We start from the raw sequence: 15,775 nt of genomic DNA, 5'->3' as shown, positions 1-15,775 counted from the left end.
TAGGCCCCCAGCACCCTGGGGTTTTGCATTTCCAAAATTGAGATTTCTGGTTAAGAAATCATAATTTTGGAACTGCAAAAAATCGCAGATATGGGCCAACAGGCCCATAGGTGCGAATGGGGACGGTATCGCAATTTGCGATTCGATAATAGCATTTGCGATTTTTAAGAAATCGCTATTACCGATTCGCAAATGTGATACATGCCATTTTGCGAGTCGGAAATAGCGATTTCTTAAAAATTGCTATTTCCGAATCGCAAAAGGCCTTCATGATACATCTGGCCCTAAGTGCAGAGAAATGCCCACATCCTAAAAGTGGCATTTCTAAAATAATAATATTAAATCCAACTTCGCCAGTCAGCAGGATTTTGTATTACCATTCTGGCCATACTAAATATGACCTTGTTGCTCCTTTCAGATCAGAATCTACCACTCAAACAGTATATTAGGGTAGCCCTAATGTTAACCTATGAAGGGAGCAGGCCTCACTGCAGTGTAAAACGAACGTAGGAGTTCTACACTACCGGGACATATAAACTACACAGGTGTATGTCCTGCCTTTTACCTACATAGCACCCTGCCCTATGGGTTACCTAGGGCCTACCTTAGGGGTGACATATATGTAGGAAAAGTGGAGTTTAAGGCTTGGCAAGTACTGTTAAATGCCAAGTCGAATTGGCAGTGAAATCGCACACACAGGCCTTGCAATGGCAGGCCTGAGGCATGGTTAAGGGGCTATATATGTGGGTGGCACAATCAGTGCTGCAGGCCCACTAGTAGCATTTAATCTACAGGCCCTGGGCACATGTAGTACATTTTACTGAAGACTTACAAGTAGATTAAATAAGCCAATTGGGTAGGAACCAATGTCACCATTTTTTCAGGGAGAGAGCATATGCACTTTAGCACTGTTTAGCAGTGGTAAAGTGCACAGAGTCCTAAAACCAGCAAAAACAGTGTCCAAAAAGAGGAGGGAGGCAGGCAAAAAGTTAGGGGTGACCGCCCTAAGGCTGTCAGGTCTAACAATACCCTAATAACATATGCAAATTTTGCATTTGGTTGTTATAGCAGTTGTTACTTAAAGCATTTGAAATCTACACGTGTGTTTTCCTGCAGTAACAGATCTACTAAACTAGTAACCGCAAGGTACTTTTAAATTAAGCCTGAAAGGCTGAGACTGTTGAAAAAATTGGAACACATTACCACTTCTAAAATTAATGGGTTTTGAACTATTTTGAGCTAAATATTAACTTTCTTTTCAGTGGATGGAGAGTGGGCACCTGTTGCATAGTTATAATTATTTAAACTTTCATAAAGTGTACAATTTTCTATAAATATGGCACCACAGCTCTTTTGTTATTCTTGGGATAAATATCCAAGTGGGTCCAGAGCGGACCTGATCTGAATTAGTTTGATATGTTATGTCAATGTTCATTTAATATAGAAAACGTACACCAACAAGGTAATTAGATGTAATATTAGTAAGGATAAAGTAATATGTCTTTGTTAGATGAGGGTGTCAAACTTAGTGAATTGTAAATTTGAAGGCAAAGGCTGTATGAAGAATGTTTAACTTTCTTCTCACTTGGGGCACTTGCCCATTAACAGACAAATGTAAATTTGAATTAGGCAGCAAACGGAGGCAGTAGCTTTTGGGTCCCCCACTAGCCAGTTAGATGCAGACGGAGTTGGATGTATGATTGCTGCAATGTCTTTATGCTTCATTGGTCATAGCTCCCAAGCTTCTTCCAGTGGGAATCCTGATAGCAGGATACAAAATTCAATGTAAACATGATTATGTTTCTCCCTTGCAGTTACACAATGAAGTTTCTCTGATATTCCTAAAGAATAATTACAACAAATAGCTTTATTCACGGTGAATTGAACTAAAGGAAATAATACTCTGGAAAATAGCAATGGCGGGTCTGGCTAGAATGAAAACCTGGTGGCGGAGACATACCCTTGGAACTTTAATTCTGAAGAGTCCAGTGATTGAGTTCCTGGGTCCCTAAGAATTATGGGTTATGTTATTTTATGTTATGTTATATTATGGGGATTTGTAGAGCTCACTTATCACCCAAGGGTTATCCAGGCACTGGAGTAGATGAGTAGGACAATCAGGTTTCTAGCTGAATAGCCAGGTCTTCAGTATCTTGCAGGATTCGAGAAGGGATGGGGAGGTCCTGATGTGGTGCCAGGATTTGGTGGAGACATGAGTGTGTCCCAACTTGCTCCTGTGGATATGAGGTATGTACATGAGGTGGAGTATGGCTGAGCCCAGTTGCCTGGTGGGTTGGTGGAAGTTGAGACAGTGGCTGAGTTAGGCAGGTCTGACATTGTGCGGGCTTTGTGTGCGTGGGTAGCAGTTTGAATTGGCAATGGTTCTGGATTGGTAGCCAATCTAGAACTCTGGGGTGGAGCATGCTGTGTGCATTGTGAGGGGTGTTGAGGATAAGTCTGGTGGCGCCGTTCTGGATAGCCTGGAGTCTTTGTATGTGTTTTGTGATTCCGGAGTAGAGTTCATTGCTGTAGTTTAGTCTGCTAGAGATGAGAGCCTGGGTGATTTTGCGTCTGGTAGATCGGTGGGGAGCCAATGGAATATTTTGCAGATCATGCACAGGATAAAGAATCGGGAGGAGGTGGCGGCATTCACTTGTACTGCCATCATAAGTCTCTCATCCAGGATGATACTGAGGTTTTTGCCCTGGTCAGTGGGCATGGGTTCAGGTCCCAGGTCGTTTGGCCACCAGGAGGAACCCCATGGAGAGCTATTGTTCCCGAAGATCAGGACTTCAGTTGTATCTGTGTTGAGCTTTAAGCAGTTCTGTTTCATCCACTTTGCTATATTAGACATGTAGATGTTAAATTTGGTCCTGGTGGTGTGGTTGTTGTCTCTGAGGGCGAAGATGAGCTGGGTGTCATCTGCGTAGGATACAATTTTGATTTCATAGGATCTTATGACGTTGGCGAGTGGTGCCATGTAGGAGTTGAAGAGGGTAGGGTTCAGAGATGATCCTTTATGAACTCCACAGGGGAGGTTTTTGGGTTCGGAGGTGTACGGCAGGAGCCTGATTTGCTGGGTCCTGCTGGAGAGAAAGGAGGCCAGCCAGCTCAGGGCATGACCGTGTCACCTGGAGTAGTGGAGTATTGTGATGAGGGTGCTGGTGGAGACAGTGTTGAAGGCTGTGGAGAAGTCGAGTAGTATGAGTATGGCGGTTTCACCTTTGTCCATGATGGTCTGGATGTCATCAGTTGCGGCCTTCAGTGTGGGTTGAGCAGTGGTTCTTGCAGAGGCCAGAATGCACAATGTCTAGTAGGTGGTGTAGTTTGAGAAGCAGGGAGAGTTTCTCGATAGCTTTCCCCACGACTTTGGATGGAAAGGGCAGGGTGAGATGGGTCTGTAGTTGCTGAGCTCTTTTGGGTCCATCATGGGTTTTCACAGGAGAGCTGTGACTTCTGCATGTTTCCAGTAGTCTATGAAGGTTCCACCTTGGATGGAGGTGTTGATGACGGTGGTGAGGAGGGAGCTGATCAGAGTTCCTCCTTGGATGAAGATATGGTGTGAGCAGGGGTCTGTGGAGCCCCACAGTGGATTGTTCTTGTGATTTTGGAGGTGTCTTCTGGGGTGAGAAGTCTCCAGATAGTGATCTGGCTGTCTGATTTGGCAGTGTTGGGCAGGTGCTTGATGAGTTCTTGTGTCTTGCATTTGGGGATTGAAGCTGCTGTAGGAGGGTTTAGGAGGAATACTGCCACTCAGTGGTATCTCACTCTAAAATGTCACCTGCTGCAAGCAGATGAAGCCTCTGGGGGGACTAGCAGGAAAAAATGTGGAAATGGGCAGCTTAAGATCAATTTTCCACACTTATCCCCCCAAAACTCTAAGGGCCATATTTATACTCCGTTTGCGCCGAAATTGCGTCGTTTTTTTTGACGCAATTTCGACGCAGAACTAACGCCAACTAACGCCATATTTATACTATGGCGTTAGAGGCGAATAGCGCCAAAGTTCCCGGAATGTGCGTCATTTTTTAGCGTGAACCCCTTCCTTGCGTTAATGATATGCAAGGGAGGCGTTCCCGTCTAAAAAATGACTCCCAGGCCTTTACGTGGTATTTATACTCCCGGGCAAAAGAGACGCCCGGGAGTTGGCGTGGCAAAAAACGGCGCATTTGCGCCACTTTTTAACGCCTGCTCAGGGCAGGCGTTAAGGGGCCTGTGGGCTCAAAATGAGCCCACAGGTGCCCTCCCATGCCCCCAGGGACCCCCCCTGCCACCCTTGCCCACCCCAGGAGGACCCCCAAGGATGGAGGGACCCACCCCAGGGACATTCAGGTAAGTTCAGGTAAGTTTTATTTTTTATTTTTTATATTTTATTTTGGTGGCATAGGGGGGCCTTATTTGTGCCCCCCTACATGCCACTATGCCCAATGACCATGCCCAGGGGACAGAAGTCCCCTGGGCATGGCCATTGGGCAAGGGGGCATGACTCCTATCTTTACAATGATAGGAGTCATGTTGATGGGGGATGGGCGTCGTTAAAAAATGGCGCAAGTCGGGTTAAGACGATTTTTTCGACGTAACCTGACTTGCCCCATTTTAAGACGCCCATGCGCCATTTTCCCCCTACGCCGGCGCTGTCTGGTCTACGTGGTTTTTTCCCACGCAAACCAGGCAGCGCCGGTCTGATTGCGCCGTCTAACGCCATTCCATAAATACGGCGCCCGCATGGCGCTTCAGAATGGCGTTAGACGGCGCAAAACTTTTTGACGCTAAACTGCGTTAGCGCAGTTTAGCGTCAAAAAGTATAAATATGGGCCTAAATCCCTGGTGTCCCACAACTCTGAAATAATAGAGACTCCTGGAAATGGTAAATTCAGGGTGTGGGGTGTGGGTGGGATGATTTGGATTTTTATGTGCCACTTGTAACAAGGTCTGTAGTACTTGTGATGCTGTGAAGTATATAGGCAAGAAAGAGGAGTTTAGCATCCTGCTTTATATGGCCACCTACCAGAATTCAATATAGCTTTGCGTCTAATTATTTTGAAAATGTCAAATACCACATTACACAGTTACACCAAAAGTGAAGATTTACACTTATATTAAGCTTCTTAATTGGTATCACAGTTTTGCTGTGAGGTTGAGCAGCAATTCATATGGAATTTGGATGGAAAACATAAAATTGGGGAGACTTTGACAATTTTAAGCACCCAACCTGCTCAAAATTGCATACCGCCCACCTAAGGTGGCCAAACACTTTTAATAGATTTACAAAAAAAAGGCAAAAGCTGTTGTCAATAAACGTGAACAACTTACCTATGGAATTGCAACTCAACCAAATCTGCAAAGTAGCTATTATTGACTTTTAGTGTGGATAGTTACATTAAAGAAATTAGAAATATTATTTTCCTAATCAGGAACAGTGAATGCAAGATGATACAGCAAAGTGTTGTCTGGAAATTGATGTTTATTACTGAATGTGTGATCTGTTCATTATTTGATTACAAGGAGAGCTCACCGTTTTTCTCTGTTGCTCTTCAGCAGTGTCAGAAATGGAAATCTGTACTGGGCTGCTTTTGCCGCATTGTTAGCATCCTTGAGTTGTGGATTTGCCATGGGATATAGTTCTCCTGCCATTGCCGACCTGAAAGTAGTCATGTTCAGAAGATTAAAGATGAAACAACTGGATGCAGCTTGGTTTGGGGTAAGGCTTTCACAAAATATAGTAGAGCTCCAGCGGCAGCTGGCGCAAATTTCAAGGGGAGGTGCAGGTGGGGAGGAGGGATGTGGGGGGCTAAAAAAAATAAAAAAAAATGAACAAAATTGTACCTCTTCCCGTCACGGCCATCTCCTGCCACCTCACTCTTCTTCTTCTGGTGTCCAGCATTCACTGGATTACCAGCACAGGCTCCCAAGGAATCCTGGCACATCTTTCATGTCAAACCTAGCATGAAAGCAGCACCAGGATTGGTCTGAGTGGCTTGGACTGCCGCTCAGACACAACCCTGGGGTCTGTGCAATTTCTACAGCCTGGCTGACAGCCGGGCTAGAGAAACCTAAGTGCACATGTGGGTTTGGCTGGCCTGAGACTGCCGGCCAAACAAACATGGGCACTTACATGCACTCTCTCCCCCTCCCCCTTCCCGTGGCCCTGGCCACCCCTCCCTGAACAATTAAATATTGTTTATCTTTCAGCTCCTGGCTTTGCTGGGGGGGGAAGGGGCGACGCTCCTTCGTCATTGCAAGGAGCCGTCCCTGATAGTTCTCCAAACGGACAGAATAAATCTCCCTTCTTCCTATTTGTTTTTCTCCACTGTACGTTTTTTACTCATTGCACTATGCGTATTAGCACATGTAGTTAGAGTTATGTGAATGCATCTGTAGATGACTGTTCAAGATCTTTGTCTGCATGGGAAATATTTCACAGGTCCCTGTAAACTGTGGTGTTCATCGTCATAATGACATACCCAAATCTACTCAGCAGAGATTTGGCAGGTCCACTAGCTAAGCTTCCCTAAAATCACTCAGCAGAGATTTGGCAGGTCCACTAGCTAAACTTTCTGAGGAACAAAGACAAAGTGATATCTTAGAGTCTAGCAAACCACTTCCTCTTTTAAAAATAAAACAAAAGCTCCAACCTTCCTATTTAAATTAGAATTTTGTTTTTTGTATAGTTGTGTTTGTGAATTACATAAAATGTTTCGTAATGTATGGATTTCTTAGATGCATACTCGTTTCTGTATTTTTGTGTATTATTCTGAGGTTCAAGTCATGGACGTCAATTCACCAAAATGCCATGGGTAGCTGAAGTGACATCACACGCCATTTGACCTTCACTTTCACTCACACACACATACCTAAACATACCCACAAATTCACACTTACATACACTCTCTTTCACATAAGCACACACTCACCCGCTAGCACGCACACAGCAGACATTAAAAGCAATTTCTTCTTACCTCAGCTGCCATGGAAAGGCATATTCCAGCTAATTGTACTCCATTTTTATTACACTAATAGTGAATGATATATATGTTTTTCACTAGTATTATAATAAATTGTCAGAAAACAATGTGTGGAGCCCCGAACTAGCTGCCACTGTGTTCCTGACAATGAATTTGCCACCTCGGAGGCCGGGGTTCGCAAAGGCAGTGCCAGGGGTAGCAAAGGGCAAGAACCTTGGACCCCTAAATGACGTCCGCGGTTCAAGTCATAAAAATTGCTTGGTCCTGGGATTCTCTGCTTCCAATAGCGATTCTGTGGTGGACAAATTAGCCTCCATTGTGCTTCTGTATTATGCAGCACATTTCCATGCAGCATTGCTGGACCTCAACTACTTGTCCTCATACTAATGTAATTACCGGCGAAACCAGATGTGGAAATGTCTGCAAGGAAGTGAACGAAGCCTCGTGGGTGGATCTATATTTACATGAAACACAGGGTCTAGACTATATAAACTGCCAGGGATGTTGATATGTGTCTTTTTCTGTTGTTTTGAGTTTGTGCTGATTTGCAAGGAGGTGCTCATTATTTTTATATAGGAATTTGCATTGTTGCTTTTGACTGTATTTTGACGATAACAAAAATCAGTTTTGTATTTTCTACTTCAGATAAAACACAAACATTGATTTTTTTTGCCTCAAAACAGCAATCAAAGAAGTGGCAGAAAAGAGGACACAGTTAAATGCTCGCCTATATGTGAGTTTGTGCTAACGAATAACGTGATGAAAGTTAGCAAAGACCAAAGAATGGCAGCGCCCCGGCCAGTTCATGGAATCTGGCCCCGGAAGTGCTTCTCAAATCAAAAATATCTTGGAAATGTAGGTCAATTGAGAAAGAGGCGGAAATAAGACCGATCTGCTGCTTTGTGGGCAGAAAAAAAGACGAAAGCAGTGTTGCTTTAAGAAACACTGTGAGGGGTCTAAAAAGTATTTGCCTTGATGCTAGCTGCCTGACAGTGTTCTCCAAAGCAACCACCCCCTGCAAGGAAACCTGTGTGTAGCCTCCTGCTGCGTCCTCTTGGCACTCTAGCAGGTAGGTGCTACACAAAGGATCCTCTGCTGGAAAACCTGCTTTGAAGTGCAGTTTGAGGGGCCGGACACTATAAATAACTCAATGGATTTACCAAAAAATTGGCATAACTGGACAGCACCAGACCTATATGCCTGTCTATTATAAAATTGTGTCCTTTCCCTAAGAGTTGTTTAAGAAGCTGATGAACCCTCCATCTATCCATCCCTAGCCTCCTGGTTTCGGTGTGCCCCATAAGGCCAGTCCAGCTCTGTATTACTCTGTCATGGGAGTTGGGCGCTTGATTAAAGCTCATCGAGAGGAGTGAGACAGTGGGAGACCGAGAGTTATGTGGTGAACACGCCTGCAAGAAACCTTATCTATGGGATACTAAGGAAAATTTATAAAATTGATTCTTATCTTGATACCTGGAACACCGTTAAATAACCTTTTGTTGTAACTATCCAACATTGTGCCTGAGGCTGTGCAGCATACGAATCACCAATAGGTAGATAAGTGATAAAGGCAGCGAGGGCATCCTCTCTGCAGCATCCTCATTGTGGCAAAGATTGATGAGCCTCTCTGTTCGATTATATATTAAAATCACCACTGCTGGGCAATTCGTTTGAGATGGGAAGAGAAATCTCAAAGCTGTGGGCGGAATCGACTGGAAAGAAATTATAATATTGAAAATGCTGGCATTGAGAAGGCTTTGTGCGGAAGCAAATAACTTTGAAAACTGCAGCAGCTCCTTCCCATGCACTGCGACCTGCAAATGTAGACCTTCCAAATGGAAACCCTGGACCAAAGCTTCTCTATTGAAAACATCAGTGAAAGAGGATTATGCAATATTTAGTGTTACACTAGGCCACTTATGCAAGTAAAAGTACTCATCGTCTGCAGCAGATCAAGGATTTTTGACACCACAGGCACATATGAATTTGTGTACGTGGCCCTGCCCTCCCCCATTTGAAAGTGCTTTATGTTATCTCCCAGCAGCCAGTACTCCTGGAAAGCTGTCGCGGTGGCAGGATTCCAGGCAGTGCTTAATTTGTAAAAAAAGGTGCCGGTGCCCAAAGCCCCCCCTCTTAAACACGCTGCTGCTGCAATTAAATGTGCGAACACGGAATACTGAGGCGGCGTAATCCTGAAGCCATCTCGGGCCTCTTTAATCCATTTTCATCCACTTGCTGCCCCTTCAGCTCACTATGGAAGCTTTCCACTTTCTCCCTTTGTGAACGCTTTTTCGTTTTTTCCCTTTCTCCGTCTTTCCCATATGTGTCTTTTGCTCGCAGCAAATGCTTGAGGCAGAAGACTAAGCACCGACCCTCAAAGACAAGTGCCGATGCTCAGCACCGGAAACAACAAGCACAAATTAAGTACTGAGTACTCCTGGAATGCTGTTTTGAATTTCCAACGATGTCCATTTCTGCGGGGCTACGTGTATGTTTTGCACGATGTCTTAATGTCATTGGGGAGATGCAAATGCCCTTCAAGAAAAAAAAGTTTCAATGGGAAATATATTTTTCCCTCTGCAGATACCATTTCTTCTACAACTTCGCGAATGCTGAAGTGCTTCCCTTGTCATTCTTCACTCGAAAATGGTTACTCCTTCAATTAACAAGAGTAAGGGGCCGAGTATGAGTTGGACGGACGGATGTCCGTCCACCAAACTCCCAACAGACACTTCCCCGCTGGCCCCATTATGACTGTCCCACTGGGCTGACTGGCGGAAAGGTGCGGCATATTGTCACATCTAAATATTTTGCAATTGGGCCTTGCTGGTTTCAAGGCAAACTTGATTGTTGACTTATTTACTGTTAAAAAGTTGAGTTAAACATATTACAATTGTTTTATTCTGAAGTTTTAATGATGAGGCTTGGCCTGCAGTGGCACAAAGCGACTGACCAACCTTCTGGCTGTGTTTTTACTCTCCCATGGTGGTGGTGTAAGGCCAAAGGACATGTGCTTCTCTGCTGTTTGTACAATGTTTGTCCAGTTTTACCCTGGAGTGACCAAGGGCCAGATGTATCAAGAATGCATTTTGTGAATCGGAAATAGCGATTTTTAAGAAATCGCAATTTCTGAGTTGCAAAATGCAATGTATCAAATTTGCGATTCGGTAATAGTGATTTCTTAAAAATTGCAAATGCTATTACCGAATCGCAAATTGCGATACAGCCCCCATTTGCTTCTATGGGCCTGCCGGCCCATATTTGCGAATATTTTGCATGTCCCAAATTGCGAATTCCTAACTGGAATTTGCAATTTTGGGAAATGCAAAGTCCAGGGTGCTGGGGGCCAAAGGCCCCCTCTGCTGAACCCCAAAACATTTTTTAACAACATGTAAGGTGCACACATGTGAAAAGGGCATGTGTGCTTTACATGTACATTTTAAAAATGCATTTTAAATGCATTTTTAAAATTTGCACATGGTTAACACCAAGTTCAACTTGGTGGTAATAGTGATTCCTTAATGCCCAATTCGCATTAAGGAATTGCTTCATACATGTGCTTTAGAAATCACAAATAAGGAGTCCTTATTTGCGATTTCTTATTTAGAGAGTCGTAATTTTAAGGAATCTCTATTTTAGCTATTCCTTAAAATTGCATTCAGAATGCCTTTGATACATTCTGAAAGGGCTTTTTGGATTCGCAAATGGGCATTCGCACCGTTTGCGAATGCAAAACATTCTGATACATCTGGCTCCAAATGTTTAAGTATGCTAATTAGGATCTGCCAGTTTTTTCGAAGTTTGGGGGTGAACACATGCGGTGACTCACTGGTTAACAGCTAAATGCCAGCATTTCAGGTTGATGGAAATGAAAAATATGAGGTGAAGATAGAAAAAAGCTGATAAGATTTAGAATGTAAATTCATGTTTTATAAAATTAAAAAGGGAATTTGTACTCGTATATAAATCAATTCTCATGCGTTTATTCTTCTTATATGAGCAAATGGCTTCAGTCTAACCACTCTTACTGTTTTGCTTTGTTCTCTTGTTTTTAATTGCAGTCCATTCTCGCGATAGGAGCAATCATTGGAGTATTGTTATGCATGTGGCTCATCAATCTGATTGGTAGAAAGTTGACTCTGGTCCTCAGCTCCCTGCCTCTCATATTTGGCAACACAGTCATCATTGCATCCCCAAGTGTCTGGGTACTCTGCTTCGGGCGACTTCTGACAGGTGTGGCCACTGGCTTGGCTTCCCTTGTTGTTCCTGTAAGTATGATGTATTCAATCTGTAGGGTGTACTTCCTAAGCATAGAATAACTGTTTGTTATCATGAGCTTAGACAGAGAAGTCTAAGGTGCACCACTGGACATCAATGTCAAACCTGATTGGCCATTACTCTTGAGCGTCTGGATACAGACAGGTGTTGTTCTCCGCTGGCAGCACTAATGACTTTCATTCTACCTAAGGCCTGGCATGATGCAGGCCTTTACCTTGCATCTGTGCTGCAGGTGAAGCAGCAATAGTCATCTTCTGCTTCACAGTTTCAAACGCCTTGAATATTTTTGCCACCTTGTGCCTACTTTAGGTAATACGGGCAAACTTGGCACGTATGCTTGCCAAATGATTGTTAAGTAGCGCATACTGTGTTGTAAAATATATGTAAATAATTCTTTGAACATACTCCACAGAACAGAATTATTCCCAATTGAGGGATCCTGCACACTAGTAGATATTGCTCCATTGTTCTATCTTTTAAATTACATTATTCCTTTATTTGTTTGCATTGTTAGGCATAGCAGGCAATGATAGGGCTAGCTCAGACAATGTGCGCTATGACTGTGAATGGATATGGCACTTTTACTCCTGCAGAACATCTCAGTGTCAAATATCCTCCTCCCAGCCCAGAAGTGCTGCCTAAAAAACGTAGGTATTCGTCTCAGGTCATGAATAGCTTCTAATGCTTTCTCCTAAATACATGCGAGTGGGATGGTATCCATTTCTCTCTCCTCTCCAGAGTCCATTCTCAGATGCAGTTCACCCAGTCAAGCATTGGTAAGCCTCGTCTCTGGCATCCATCATCCATCACCTTTCTCAAGCACTAAGGCCCAACCACGAACCAGAAGGGGCAGTGCCCAGTGTAGAACCTGAAGGGCTAGATCCATTCTGGATAATCAGATTACAGTATGCAAATTATTTTCATGTTTTATGTTGTTTTATGATCTCTTGAAAGATATAAACTATTTTGATTGATTGATAGATTTCCATTCCAATTCAGCGATTGTAAAATTATCTTCTGTGGATATTCTAAAATCCTTGCTTGAGTCCAGTGTTCTGATGCTCAATGACGGTGTACACAAAGGCCCAGATTTACTAAGCCTTTGTGTAGTACAACTCAAAGGCTTCAGTAGGGTTTAGAAAGCTACGCAATGGTCCAAATGTGCACCTTGCCTGGCTTGGTAAAGAAATGTAATACAACTTGGCTGCGCAGCTTACGTTACATTTCAAGCTGGAGGGTTATCCTGTGCATCCACTCATGGATTTGATGCAATGGCAGAAGACGGCGAAACAAGTAGAAAAATCTTTTTTCTTATTGTTATTCTCTCTTTCTATGTGAAATACATTCAGCATTGTGTAAAGAAGGAGGAATATTCCTCTAAGGATTGCTTTTGCACAGGAAGGTTTCTCTTTCTGCACAAAAAGAAGCCTGCCCGTAATGCAGGCACCCATGTAATACGGTAGAAGGTTGCCTGCGTTGGTGCTCGGCAGCACACAGTGTACCAGCGCAAGGAGAGAGCAGATATGTGCCATATATTTGTAAGCTGCCTCAGCAACACACAAATAACTTAATTGAAGTCTTTTGTGACCCCAGATCTTTTGGAGACTGTTGAGAAAGGCAGGAAATTCCAGAACCATATGTGAGTAAACACCAGAAGTTTCTTCCTCTTCAAAGCTGGCACTAGGTAAAAAATAAGACCCCCAGAACCACTCTTTAGTTTGCTTCTGGACCAACAGAGGACTGTCAGAGAACTGCCCTGCCACCGTGACCTGCTGTGTTCTTCAGAGGACCGCCCTGCTACTCCAGGAGGACTGCCCTGCTACCTGCTACCTGCCCTGTGCCTTCAGGATATTGCCCTGCTGCTTGAGACTTGCTTTGCTGCTTGAGCTCAGGACCACCAGATTGACTCCTAGGGCTATTTGGTAGGCCTCCTGTTCAGACCTACAGGAACACAGGCTCCAACAACTTGCAAAGTGCCCCTCGACCCATCCTGAAGTAAGTCCTGACCCTCCAAATAGTGTCCCCCGAGCCCTGGATCCTTTGGTGAGGTGCTAAAGATGCTCAAACAGACCAGGACCTACCTGCTTGATGATCCACATTGGGTGCATCACCAACTGGCTTGACTCCCAGATTATGGTCTGACTTGGACAGAGTGGGTTTGTCCTTAGCTGTCAAAGGCCAGACATTGGTAGGGAGACTCAGGGGAACTTTATTGGCTGAGCAACACAGGAACTCATTTTTGACTCAGTTTTGTCTCCATTAAATTTGACGGTGTTAGTGATCAGTGAAGTAGCAATATGCCTCACACAGTCATGGAAGGCACTGATTGCTGTCTGGTGACCACTAGTGACAAAATCAGCTGGGCATTTTCTGCATAATTAACAAATCTAACATTCTGAGTTTTGATAAGGAACACACGTGGCCTTATATACAAATTAAACAGAGCTGGACTGACGGATGACCCTTGAGGAACTCCATGTTTCACTTTCCTGAAAGCAGACCTAAAAGGTAGGAGAGCAACAGCCTGACTGCATTCAGAAAGGTAAGAGCTTGTCCACTTCAGTGCTATGCCTCCTATTACGGCCAAGGCGAATCCGTCTAGAAGGATGGTATAGTTAACTGCGTCAAAAGCGGCAGATAAATCGAGAAAGATCAGGATTGCTGACTGGCTGCAAACAACTAACATCCAGAGCTCATCCATGACAGTAAGTAGGGCTGATTCGGTCCTATGACCTGGTCAGAAGCCTGCTAACTACTGAAAAGTAATGTTGCTCCAGAGTGCAGGAGAGTTTTTTGTTGACATACCATACCTTTCCAAAAGGTTTTCTGGGGAAGGACAGCAAGGAGGCCTACAATTACTGAGGACCGCTGGGTCCAACAAGAATTTTTTCAAAATGAGAGAAACAATAGCTTTCTTCCAGGTCGGCGGTACTGTACCGGAATCCAGCAACTAATTACAAATGGGATGAAGCAGTGGGAGGGAACTCTTCTAACTAAGGAAAAGAAGGAATTCTCGGGGATAGATTCGAAAAAATCAAGTCTGTGCTTGGAATTATCCCATGTGTTGGCTGTCATAAGATGTCATAAGTTGTGCACATAAGGAGTGAGACAAGGACTCCCTAAGTTGGCGAGACAGTAATTGCAAGAGAGCAGCAGGGATGACAAGCATCCTTGAAGTCCACCAGAATCTTATCAATCTTTTCCTCAAAGAACATGAGGTAGTCACATAGTTCTTGGGATGATGTAATGTCCCCCTTTAGACAGTCAGTGTTAAAGACCTCCTGCATAATTTCAATGACCTTTTTGGTGTTGTTGAGTGCAGTTAGAATGGCAGCAGCAAAATATTCTGCCTTCGCTTCTTTATTGATCTTCTGTTTGCGGTCATTTAGAGAGGATTTTAATCACAGTTTGTCCTTCTCTCTAATATGACTTACGCAAGTTCTTCTCAAATTGTCTACAAGCTAATTTCAGCATCTTTAAGGCAGGATTATACAATGGGGCAGAAGGACAACTACATTTTTTCATGGTTTGGGCAGGTATTTCATTAGTTCGATGATTTTGCCCTTCATGAGACTAGTTTTCCTCTGGTGATTTGTCTTGGTCAAAGGAGTTTCAGATAACAGACAACCCATTGCGAAAGGATGCTCCTAATTTATGCCAAGTATGCTTAGGTGTAGCCACCTTTTTGGCTAGGTTAAGTTCTTTAACTGAGAGATGGAAAGATATTAGTGCGGGGTCAGTCCAACAGAGAGGAAGCATTTCCTCAGTGGAGATCAGATCTTCTGGGGCACAAATAAAGTCTAGCATATGGCTGTTAGAGTGCATGAAGCCAGTGACCAACTGGCTTAGCCCTAAAATCTTACAAGAATTAGTGAATTCTCTGTTTGAGGAGGTAGGGGATGACTCTTCTGCTCACATGTTGAAATCTCCAAGGATGAAAAAATTGGAGTGGGTCAGAGCCATGTTTGAAATGGACTCTATTAGTGGTTGGGAGCACGAAACTGAGAGACCAGGGGGACGATAACATAAAATACCTGATGTTAAGCAGCCTTTTTTAGATTGCAAGGGGAAGCCCATCAGATCAGCACTTGAGGGTTCATCCAAAGTTAGCGATATCAGATTCCAGCATTCTTTAAATAATTCTGACCCCATCGTCTCTCTTGGTAGTGCGTGGTTTAAGCAAGATGTTATACCCTGAGGGGCAGGTTAGGCCAATATCAATTGCTGAGTCAGGAGTGGCCCATAGTTCATCATGGCTAATGACCATACCAAAGGGGCCATTGGGGACATATGGCTGTTACATAAAGTAGGAGTTAAATGAAGGAGGGTTCAGAGATGAGCCCAGAGGCACCTTAATGTTGAGGGATTTGACAGTAGATGAATCGGGTGCCATCCACACAGCCTGTCCTCTATGTCCTAAAAAGGAGCCAATTCACTAAGAGCCTGACCTTCTGCTCCCCAACACAGAATACTATGATTCCAAGAAGAGGGAACAGGCCCTGTTGCAGAACTGCTAGCCCAAATGGCCAAAC

General features: G+C 43.9%; 1 protein-coding gene across 1 annotated transcript in view; it reads left to right on the top strand.

Annotated features, from left to right (window-relative positions):
• LOC138301809 (solute carrier family 2, facilitated glucose transporter member 8-like) overlaps nucleotides 1-15,775 on the top strand; it is a 114,713-nt gene that overhangs the window by 26,258 nt on the left and 72,680 nt on the right. The window contains exons 3-5 of the mRNA XM_069242310.1: nucleotides 3,443-3,561; nucleotides 5,539-5,701; nucleotides 11,027-11,233. Coding sequence (XP_069098411.1) covers nucleotides 3,443-3,561; nucleotides 5,539-5,701; nucleotides 11,027-11,233 — 489 coding nt within the window. The remainder of the gene's footprint in view (nucleotides 1-3,442; nucleotides 3,562-5,538; nucleotides 5,702-11,026; nucleotides 11,234-15,775) is intronic.

The sequence above is a fragment of the Pleurodeles waltl genome, chromosome 6 (genome assembly GCF_031143425.1).
Source record: "Pleurodeles waltl isolate 20211129_DDA chromosome 6, aPleWal1.hap1.20221129, whole genome shotgun sequence".
In the NCBI taxonomy this organism is placed as follows: Eukaryota; Metazoa; Chordata; class Amphibia; order Caudata; family Salamandridae; genus Pleurodeles; species Pleurodeles waltl.
This window is presented reverse-complemented; position numbering and strand designations above follow the sequence as displayed.